The 11,075-nt window shown below is 53.1% G+C and overlaps 1 protein-coding gene across 1 annotated transcript; it reads right to left on the reverse strand.

The window, feature by feature from the left end:
- Positions 1 to 3,173: 3,173 nt before the first annotated feature.
- Positions 3,174 to 8,398, reverse strand: GUCA1B (guanylate cyclase activator 1B). Its single transcript, XM_054648871.2, has 4 exons — positions 8,012 to 8,398; positions 6,705 to 6,854; positions 5,760 to 5,874; positions 3,174 to 5,214 (listed from the first exon to the last, which is right to left on the reverse strand). Exons 1-4 carry the CDS (start codon positions 8,213 to 8,215, stop codon positions 5,087 to 5,089), a joined length of 597 nt encoding a protein of 198 aa, XP_054504846.1. The 5' UTR covers positions 8,216 to 8,398; the 3' UTR covers positions 3,174 to 5,086.
- Positions 8,399 to 11,075: the final 2,677 nt, after the last annotated feature.

Below are 11,075 nucleotides of genomic sequence, written 5' to 3' on the forward strand. Positions count from 1 at the left end.
GTAGGGCTGTTCCTGCCTGTTGTAGGGCTGTTCCTGCCTGTTGTGGGGCTGTTCCTGCCTGTTGTGGGGCTGTTCCTGCCTGTTTAGGGCTGTTCCTGCCTGTTGTAGGGCTGTTCCTGCCTGTTTAGGGCTGTTCCTGCCTGGTTCACACCTGGCAAAGGGCACCAGGAGGTTCTGACCCCTCTGTCTGTGTGGGTTCAGGAGGGGGCAGCTGCTGCAGAGGGTGAGACCCAGCTCAGAGCAGCACCTGGGGGTTCCTGCCAGGCCCAGAGCTCAGGGTGGATCAGGGCAGTGCCCTGGGGCTCAGCCCTGGCACCCTTTGTGCAGGGCCTGTGCCAGGGCAGGGCTGCCAGCCCCCAACAGCCCAGGCTGTGCCCTGGCTGCTCCTGCAGGAGCTCCTCACCCCTGGACACCCCGGGCCTGGTGAGGCAGCACAGGACACCAGGAGGGACTTCTCGCCCAGCTGAGAGTTTTGTTATTTAGCACTGGGTGTTTGCAATTCATAAGCAGCTTCCTGGCCATTTTTCCTGTGTGTCTTTTCCATTGGACAGAGTTTTACCTGGAAGCTTTTGTACTTCCAGTGCTATGGTGAGCTAATAAAGATGTTTTACAATATCATTTCAGGTCGTGCTTCTTCTGTCTTGCGATCAGTCCTCCTGTTTCCAGCAGCACAGATTTAGTGGCTCACACAAGTTCACCAATTGTTGGTCTGGGGCTCACAAACCACAGCACCTGGACAGGAGCCCTTGATGGCCAACCTGTCCACTCTGAGCCCTGCAAGAGGGAGCAGCTGCAGCCCCTCATTAGAGGTGGGCTGAGCTGTTCCTCACAGTGTAATGTCAGATCCTGGTGCAATACAGCAGTGTGACTCCTTCTTGCAGCAGAACCAGCTCCCCACAGTGACCAGCACACAGCTCAGAGCCCTTTGGCCCCGCATAGCACAGGGAGGGAGCTGAGCCCAGCGTGGGCTTCCTGAGCACCTCCCTGGGCACAGGCACCTCAGCCCTGCCCGAGCTTCCCTGAGCTCCCCTCTGTGCCAAGGGGCAGCAGGAAGCGCCTTTGACCAGCCAGGTCTCTGGTTAGAAAGACAAAGATGTTCTAAAAGGTGTCACACCCTGTCCCACCCCTGTCCCCATCTCTGTCCCATGCCATCCCATCCCACTATCCCATCATCCCATTCCATTATCCCATCCCCGTTCCCATTATCCCGTTCCACCCCATTATCCCATTATCCTGTTCCCATTATCCCATTATCCTGTTTCCCATTATCCCGTTCCCATTATCCCGTTATCCCGTTCCCATTATCCCGTCCCCGTTATCCCGTCTCCATTATCCCATCCCCGTTATCCCGTTCCCATTTTCCCGTTCCCGTTCCTATCCCGCTTTTTGCCGCTCCCGCCGTTTCCCGTCCCGCAGCGCCCCCTGCGGGCCGCGCCGGGAGCAGCGGGAACGGGACCGGCCCCGGGACCCCGAACCCGAGAGAAACCCCCAAAACCCGAGAGAACCCCCCCAAAACCCGAGAGAAACCCCCAAAACCCGAGAGAACCCCTCAAAAACCCGAGAGAAACCCCCAAAACCCGAGAGAAACCCCCCAAAACCCGATAGAACCCCCCAAAACCCGAGAGAACCCCCCCAAAACCCGAGAGAAACCCCCAAACCCGAGAGAACCCCTCAAAACCCGAGAGAACCTCCCAGACCAGCCCCGGGAACACCCCCTAAAACAGCCCCGGGACCCCGAACCCAGCGAAGCCCCCAGACCAGCCCCGTGCCACTTGCAGCGTGATGCGACAGGCGAGGAGAGGCCACCGAAGCCATTCACGGCCAGACTCTCCCCTTTCCCTTCCCCTTTCCCTTTCCGGCGCTGCTGGGACCCCAGAACAGCCTCGAGGGCGGGGTCTTTTAGGGTGATGCTCTTGAGACACCCTCGAGGCTTCTGAGGTGAGCTTAACTTTGAAGAAAATAAAAAAAAAAGGAAGGATAAGGAAGGAAAGGGAAAGGAAGGACAGCAAAGAAAGAAAGGAGGGAACAGCAGACAGGAAGGCAGGAAGGGAAGAAAGAAAGGAAAATAAAGGAGGGAAGGGAGGAAGAGAAGGAAAGGGAGGAAAGAAAGGAAAGGAATTTTGCCATGGCCCAGCTGGGCACAGGTGCTGTAAGAAAAGCGCCGTAAGAGGCCGCAGGCAGTGCCTGCAGTGACCGGCACCGGGCTCAGGAGGTCACTCTGGCCTTGCACGGGACATTTCCCAAGGGAACCTGCCCACAGGTGCTCCGGGAGTGACCTGGGCACAAAGCCCGAGCCCGGGAGCCGCCCCGGCCCCCAGAGCAGGGCAGGGATCCTCGCTCCTCTCAGCCGCCCGTCGCTGCTGCTCAGCCTCTGCCAGGGCTGCCGCTCCCGGGCTGTTTCAGGCTGTGGTGCCTCCTCGGCTCCTGCTCCCTCTTCCCTTCACCACAGCCCCAGCTCCGGCTCTCCAGCCCGGTTATTCCACCTTTGCTGCCGCCCTGCTGCAGGGCACGGAGCAGATGGCAGCCCAGAAACGTCAGGCGGCATTTGCCTTTTCCGAGCCCTCCCGCTTCCCCGTTTAGAGCAGAGAGAAATCGGATCAGTGCAATCCAATTGGAGCGGGCCCTAAGTCTGGCAATGGGATTATGCAGATGCTGCCACCAACAGCCCGGCGAGCGCTGATGGGGCCACAGAGATCAGGGCTTTAAAATAGCACCTGGCCGTTTCTCCGCCAAAGATTACACAACCGGTAAGAGGAACGATTTTCCATGGGTTGTGCCAGCTCTGACACCGGCACAGCCCCTGCAGCTCCATCCCAGCCCTGCGCGGGGCTCAGAGCAGCTCCTGCCCTGCTCCAGTCCCGCAGGGTCGCGCATCTCACCGCAGCACCCAGCTCTCTCTACTTTAAACTCCTGTTCCCTTTGAGAAACGTCGTGTTTTTAATCCCACTCTCACGGGTTTTGCTGTCATCACACGAAGTTAAACACGAGAGGCTCCTTCCCAACCCTGCCCCTGCAACAGCATCGTCATCTCTGCCTTATCTCTGTCTTACCCAGCAGCTCCTCCCCTAAATTCAATATCTCACACGCACAGGCTGCAGTTTCACTCAGGTGCTTACACAGCTCTTCACCTCATTAACAAACAGACACTACAAAACAAAGGCTTTTAATAAATATTTCTTTATTCAAGTCGTGTTTTACAAAACTCCTACCAACATCTGTACAGGTGCTCACCAGGGAGAGCTGCTGGGTCCCCAGACAGCCCCTGCAGAGCCTGGCCTGGCCAGGTGAGCAGAATTGCAGAATTTGAAGCATTTCAGTGAAGCAGCAAAATGCAATTCTATGAACTAAACAGCCTCTCTAAATCCAGGCAAGGAGCAGGGGGTGTTACCTGGCTTGAGATGATGAAATGTAAGGAATTCTTAGAGATTTGTACCCCGCAATGAAAACATTTTTTCACAAGCTGGAAAATCAATAAATGTGAATGTTTTCATCCAGGCTCTCAAGTCAGAAGTCAGATTTTTCTCTCAGATCTCGAGCTGATAAACTATTGACCAGAGAGAGCTTTGAGCAGCTGCCTCAGAGCAGCAGAAAGCACAAGTCTAATCAGCCCTGATAAGTCAGCACAGCACAAACTGCTCAGTATTTACAGAGAACTCATAGAAAGGCTATTTCAAAGTGGAAATGTGCACAATCTGAACTCCTGCACTGATTGTGTCTAATCCTGAGCACTTCCCCATGGAATTCAAACACTGGGTAAACTGACAAGACCACAAACCAGCACACTAATCAGCTAATGACAGCTACTACAGTCCTAATTAAAGGCCACAAAAAAGGGGTTGTAAATCTTTTCATTGGTATGACCTGGCCCACTGATCCCATAGGAAAATTCAAATGGAACAGACAAGCTCATGTTATTTTCCTGGGGGTTTTCTTCTTTTGAATGAACCAGTAAATCCAATAAAGGTGAACCAAAATATTGATTCAACCCAAGTTCTTTTCCCACACACATCTATGTAGAAACACGGGTTAGAACAGCAGAGCTCAGCCTGCAACTTGTGCAAATTCTAAATCTGCAGTGTGGGGCTAAATTAAGTCCAGTGTAAAACCACTGTACTGCAAATTTTGTGACTTTTTCCACTTTTCAAGGCCAGTTTGGACAGGGCTTGGGGCAATCTGATGTGGCATCCCTGCCCAGGGCAGGGGGCTTGGAAATCGAGGAGTTTTCAGGTTCCTCCCAACCCAAACCACCCATGGTTTCTGATTCTGTGGTCCTGCCAATGGAGCAGCACAAATCCTCCCATTGCAGAGACACTGCCAAGCACAACCCTGCTCTTCCCTCATCTCTGCTCCCACACCAAACCTCTCCCAGTGCAGCGAAAATCCCAGAGCTCCCTGGGCTCATCCCCTCTCCCAGGGCAGGAGGAGCAGCTCCAGGGAGGATTCCCCAGAGCCAGGGGCTGGAAGGAGCTGAGTCCCCCTGGGCTGTTCTGGGCTCTGAGTGGGGCTGGGAAATGCCAGAGTTTGGAGCCAGCATCCCTCAGCCCCCGGGCCTCTGGGCAGGCAGGAAGGAGCTGCTGCTGCTCCTGCCCAGCCCCGAGGTTGTTCCTCAGCTCTGTGTGCTGTCCTGGCCACTGCTCAGACCCAGTTCTCATTTCTGGTGGGGTTTTGTTGCACACGAGCAGCAGTAAAGGCTACAGAACACACACAGAGACCCCCGAGCATCCCACAGCTGCTGTGCTGCCCTGCAGGAGGGAGCCAGGACAGCACCAGGCTGCTCTGGGACAGCACCAGGCTCCATCCCCGCTGCCAGCCCCAAACCCTGCTGCAGGAAAACACCAGAGTTTGTTCCTTGGGGTGTAACCAAAAAGCAGAGCTGGCAAACACGGGACTGTGTACACAGCAAGACTTATTCATGGGCCAGAAACAGTCCCTGGGTACCTGCAGTGCTCTTTGGGTTTTACATCCTTAAACCACTCGGGTTTTCATCGATGCTGAGATGGAATTCAAAAGGAAAGTCGTTACCAGGCTGGAGGGAGGAAGGGTCACGCTCGGGACTCGCCAGAGCCGCATCCTCTCAGAACAAATCTCAGAACAAAGCACTCTTCCTCCTCTGCTCCGTGATCCATCCCCCGGGGTTCACGTCCATTTGCAACATCTTCATCACCCACTTGTCCTTCCTGGCCCCGTCAATGAACTCGTCCAGGGACAGCTGCCCTGTGGGCGGGAGCAGGGACAGGCAGATAAGGGATAAGGGAGGAGGAGGAGGAGGCAGGTTCCACCCAGGCACAGATCAAATGCAGATCAGACTCGATCTTGGGGGATCCCCCAGCTCTGCAGCTGAAGGAGAAGCTCAGGGGCTGTGACCCAGCCCGTTCCCCCTGCCCCATCCCAACGGGACACTCTGGATGCTGCAGGGCCTCACCCAGGCCCTTCCAGGACCCAGCCAGGTCCTGCAAGGCCCAGCCTGACTGGAACCAGTGGCTTCAGCCAGCTCCTGGTGCTGGGACTGGGACCTGCCCTGTGCCTGCCAGAGGATGGGACCTGATGGCACCAAAGCTGCCCCAGCAGTGACTCCTCCGTGTTGTACATTAAAATAACAACAAAAAGGATTTCACCGGCTCCACCAAGAGGCTTTTGGCTCTGTGGAACAGAGCAGAACCAAGCCCAGCTGTCCATTGTGAGAACACAAGAGAGCCCAGTGATCTGTGGCCAGCCCAGCTCGGGTGAGCTCTCAGGAATGCAGCCTGGGCATCACTCACCGTCCCCGTTCTCATCCACCAGCTGGAATATCCTGTCCACCACCTCCTCCGGGGTCAGCAGCGGGGTCCTGTCCTCCACGTCCGACCAGCACACCCTCTTCAGCCTGTAGATGGACTGAAAGCAGCTCCCAGGTCAGGGCAATGAAAGCACTGAGCTCTCTGGCACCCCGTGGCTGTGGAGGCCTTTCTCTAAGGTTGAACCTTTCTGGAAAGATCTGCCCCTAACAGCAGCTCAGATCTGGAGTGGAACCCCTGACCTCGTGGCTGCACATTAATGGCCCCATGTGCTCTGTGAGGCTGCTGCCCTCCTGCTCTGCTTACACACACTGGGCAGAGCTCAGGGCTCCCTGGCAGAGAACAAAGTGAGAATTTCCCAGGCCTTGAGTGGGAGATTTTGCTGGCACACCTGGACTGCCCAGCGCTGGGGAAGCAGTGCCCAGGCTGCAGATCAGGCCTGGCTCAGCTCATGTTTTGAGGCACAGTTTCTGCCCCTTTGCCAGGGAAAGGCTCAGCCTGCATCTCCCCCTGCCATGGCACCACCTGTCCATGGTTACCTTTGCTGCTCAGGTTGAAGGGTTTTGTGTCAACCCTTCCCACAGAGAGGATTAGCAGTGGCCTCACAGTTCTGGGCACTTCTTGGCTGACCTCAAAACTGCAGAGGGAGGTGGCCCTGCAGTCAGGCTGCCCTGCTTTCCCAGCTGCTCACCTGCCTGCCCAGAGCCCTGTGACCCCAGGAGGGGCATTGCACATCCTGGGACGCTCATGGGGATGAGCAGTGCCCCCCAGCCCCAGGAGCACAGGTACCTGGGGGCCTGCTCAGCCCCACAGCACCCTTGGAACCCCATTGCCACAAACCCCATTGCCACAAACCCCATTGCACACAGCTCAGAGCGTTGCCACAGAGCAGGCATTGCTGAAAGAAGGGATTGGGCAATGCCCACCTACCTCAACGATTTCCAGCAGCTCAGGTTTGTCTATGCAGCCGTTCCCATCCTTGTCATACACTTTGAACGTCCACCTCAGCTTGTGCTCCAGCTTCCCCCTTAAAACCAGGTTCAAGGCAGCCACATATTCCAGGAAATCAATGGTGTTGTCCTGTGCCAACACAGAAGCAGCAGCTGGGTACGCTTGGCTGGGCAGAGAGCTGATGGAAAAGTGCTTTACAGCTCCCAGAAAGCCTGGCTGGAGCTGCCAGGAGGACAGGGCAGGGACAGGTGCTTGCTTGGCACTCTGAGGAGGGTTTGTGGCAGCTCAGGAGCTGCAGCCAGACTGGGCTCCTCCTCCCCATCCTGCACCCCCCAAAACCAGAGTGTCTGTCCTGTCAGGAAAACTCCTGTAAATTAGGAGTGGGACTTCATCTTTTATGCACGGTTTGCTCTGCTGCCTTTTCCCCACAGCTTTCATAACGGAATTTGGGATCTGAACCTTTCATTTTTTGCGGGAATTTGGTTTTTCACAACTTGGAATTCTGAGACTAGCCTGACCTGCCAACATCTTCCAGGGCCTTTTTAAGCCCTTTCCCACAAAGTGACTTTTGCTGCCACTTCCATGAGGTTTTGACCCTGTTTTCAAAGGGAGCTTCAGGGAGATGAGTTGATCAGGGATGAAGAGCCTGAGTCCCCTTTTCCTGTATTCATACAAGGAACAAACATCCCCACAGCTGGAATATCATCAGGAGCTTCAGGAAAAGAATAATTTACCCATTGGCAAGTGCTGCCCAGCCAGGGCAGCTGAGAACCCAAAGCATGCCAGGCAGCAGGGCAGGGATGCAGGAGCTGTGGCTGAACCACAAATCCCACTTTCCCCAGGTGTCCCATGGCAAATGTGGCAAAGGGAATTGAACCCAGAATGTCTGAATTGTTCAGTGTTCCTCTGCTTGTGGAAAGCAAAGATAAAATCAATATTTTATTACAAAAACCACCTGCTCGTACCTGCTACAGACACTTCCTCCAACACAGAACAAGCCTGGGTGGGATTTTCCTGCACTGTAATTTCCCCTCTATCTCAACACAGAAATATTTTTGCCATGTGGGAGCCTTGGCTATTTGAGGGCCTCAAAGTGTGACTGCCTCCTAAGTTTCAACTTTTTAATCCACCCTTAGTCCCTTAAGGGGACATTCTGACCTTAATTTAGGTGGAGATTTGAGGAGATAAATCCAGGCCAGCCTGTGCTCCTTCTCCTGCCCTCACTGGGGGATGTTATATATATAATATACAGAAATAAATGAGTGTAGAACCCTCTCAGCACTTACCCCATTCTTGTCAAAAGCCCTGAACATGTTCTCCACATACTCTGCTGCTTCCTGGTTGTCCTGGACCCCGAAGAACCTCTTGAACTCGTGCATGAAGAGGGTCCCACTGGGACATTCCACCACAAACTTCTTGTACCATTCCTGCAGCTCTGCAACATCAATCTCTCCTTGCTCCCCTTCAGCATTGGTGAACTGCTGCCCCATTTTCCTCAGGAAAGCAGGATTAAAAACAGAAGGAAAAGAAGAAAAATCCTGCCAAAGTCCTTTGTTCTTTTTCTTCTCTCTGTCCCGTGCCTTCCTCTGATGTTAGTGCTGTTCTTGCTATGTCACCTTCCCTTTTCTGTGCTTTATTTTCTGTTCCTCCTCCCTGCCCAGCTGCTGGCAGCTCCGTGCACTCCCCAGGAGATCTCAGAGTGGCTCCTGTGCCCCGGAGCACTGAGCACTGGGCACGGATAAAAATAACTAAAGATCATTAGGAGATTCCCACCCATGAGCCCCAGAGACCTTCAGATGTTCTGAGCTGTGCCCTATTTAGAAGCAAACTCCAGGGGCTCAGGGTCTTTCTGCACATTAATGCCTCCCTGTCAAAGAATTTGGGAGCAGAGGTTCCCTGTACACACAGCACACAGCCCCACTCTCTGTCCTGCAGAGTTTTCTAGGGAAAAAGGGGATTATAGGGGAAGGAACATCGATCTGTGCAGTGCTGGCTTGTGTTACTGCCTGTGGGGGCTGCTCAGGGCTTCAGTGAGATGGGGCACAGGAAAAACAGCAACTACAGAGAGGGGATCCTGAGAAAACAAACACTTCCATAGAAAAACCTGCTGGTGGATTAAATTAACTGCATGTCTGCTGTAGGCTGTGAGACAATTAGTGAAGGTATCTAGATACACACACATCCCTCTCATTGCCACATCTCCATCTTAAAGCTTTAAGCTAAAAAGAGCAGGAGCTGTTTATTTCCATATTTTCAGATCACACTCTCCTTATTCCCTTCCCCTCTTTGTGTCCATGGAAATTCTCCCGCTTGCCCCTTCCCCTGAGGCTCATTCATGGCTCTGATGGCAAAGTGCAGCCCTTCCCTGGGGCTGCTCAGCACCCCCCAGAGCCCCTTCCTCCTCCTCCTCACAGCCAGCAGCCTTTCTGCACACCAGCCCCACTGTTCTGAACCCACCAGTATCTGTGTCAGTGGAAAGAATGACCTGAGCTATAAATGTGCCCAAGCCAGCCCAATATCTTCATTAAGAGGATTGGAGCAGCATTAATAGGAAACCATAGATTCTCTTATCCTACGTGCCAAGGCCCAGATGGATTTAAGCTGCTCATTTTTTGGAACTTTTTTGGTGTTGTTTAGGTAAGAAGAGCCTCTCTCATGGAAGAATACTGGTTAAGAACCTGGCTGAAAATTGAATTTGATATTGCAGAACAGTGGAGCAATTCATGCTGCACTGTCAGAGTGGGGTTGGTCTGAATCCACTCACACCTGCAAGTGACCCAGCAGAGGTACTGTGTGTATATATATATATTTATATATTTATATATTTATATATTTATATATATTTATATATACACACAGAGCTTTGCAGGAGTATAACACAACCTTACACCCTTACATGTGAGGATACCCAGGCAAGGTCTGGTTTCACTTAAAAGAAGAGCAAAGAGAGGACAGAGACAGCACAGCAGAAGCCTGGAGGTGGATGGGAAGGGCCAGAGAAGTTGCCAGAAAACTTGAGACTGTTCTATTTCAGTTAAAGCATTTATATCTAATGATATTCTTGTCCATCCTCGTGCCTAGAAGAATGCAACACAACAATGAACCCAGCCCTTCCTTCTGGAAGTGCTTCAGCCCCTGACTCGGAGCTGCCTCATCCACAGCAGAGCAGCTGTGGGGCTGCCCACCAGAAAAATAACAATAAATCCATCCCCCCTTTTTCCTCTTCACTCGAGCTACTGGAAAGGAGTCTGTGGTAGCCACAGCCATGTTCATAAATGATTTTATAGCATTTTTGGGATTATCTTGGCTGGTGAGGCCAGGAGCTCTCCCTGGGTCACAAAGAGCCCCAGGCCACAGAGGGGCTGCCAGGACAGGGTGGGAAGGATTTGTTCCTTTTTCCTGCAGCACAGCTGGGGAGTTGGGGATGTGCTGGGGTGAGGCCTCTCCACCATTTTGTGCTGCTCTCCTGCACGGAGCTGCCTGCTGGAATGTGAGTGCTGAGAGCACACAGCAAGACTCCACATGCCCAGGACATTGTCTTGACTCATTGCATAATTTTGTTTTGCCTTATGGGAACTTGGTGATCTGTTCCCAGGAGAGAAAATGGTTCCTTTTTGTTTGATGACTGCAATCTTCTCCAGCTGGGAACAAAGGGCTGCAAGAGACCTGGAGCACAAAGCCCAGCTGCTGCTGTTGCAGGTATCATGACATACAATCGTGTTGATAAAATAGTGATGTTTATTTGGCACTGAAATAAAGCATATCCCATAGCTCCTGGTATGAAAATTCCTCTGCACATCCTCTGTGTGCTCTGCAGACTACACTGGAGGAGCTGCTGCCTCAGCCAGCAGGATGTCCCTTCACAAGGTACAGTTTATCAGCCAAAAGATGTCTTAATTTGATTAAAAAAATGATCCAGATAGAGGTAAATATAGGCAGAGAGAAGTAAAAATAAAAATAATAATTTCTAGAAAACACCACAGTGCAGAGGCTGGGGCAGTTTGTGTGCCTGAAGGAGCAGGATCAGTGCTCGGTGTGCTGTGCCAGAGTGAACACTTTGGATGATCAGTTACAGACAGGTAACACCAGACTGCACATCCTGCCTCATGAGTTATCCTGCATTATCACCTCTGCAGCTGCAGAGCTGGGCAGTTTCCCAGCCAAGAGCATGGAAAAAGATGTGCAGCCGCTTTCCCGTCAGCTGCCTACCCCAGCGTGCTGCCACACGCCTCAGCACGGGCTGGGAGAAACTCAGGAGGAAAGCAAACCACCAAAGCCTGCAGAGGGCTGGGCAGACTCATCTGCTTGGCATGTGTGTCGGTGCTGGGAGCGCAGCAGAGGCTGTGGCAG

The sequence above is a fragment of the Agelaius phoeniceus genome, chromosome 25, assembly GCF_051311805.1.
Source record: "Agelaius phoeniceus isolate bAgePho1 chromosome 25, bAgePho1.hap1, whole genome shotgun sequence".
NCBI classification, from domain to species: domain Eukaryota; kingdom Metazoa; phylum Chordata; class Aves; order Passeriformes; family Icteridae; genus Agelaius; species Agelaius phoeniceus.

Bases quoted from the DNA above. Each gene is read 5' to 3' on its own strand.
- GUCA1B (XM_054648871.2), bottom strand. From the start codon at position 8,215: ATGGGGCAGCAGTTCACCAATGCTGAAGGGGAGCAAGGAGAGATTGAT. The intron at 6,855-8,011 runs GTAAGTGCTGAG...GTGTTGGCACAG, and splicing joins GGGCTTTTGACAAGAATGGG to GACAACACCATTGATTTCCT. The intron at 5,215-5,759 runs GTGAGTGATGCC...TCCCGCCCACAG, and splicing joins GGTGGATGAGAACGGGGACG to GGCAGCTGTCCCTGGACGAG.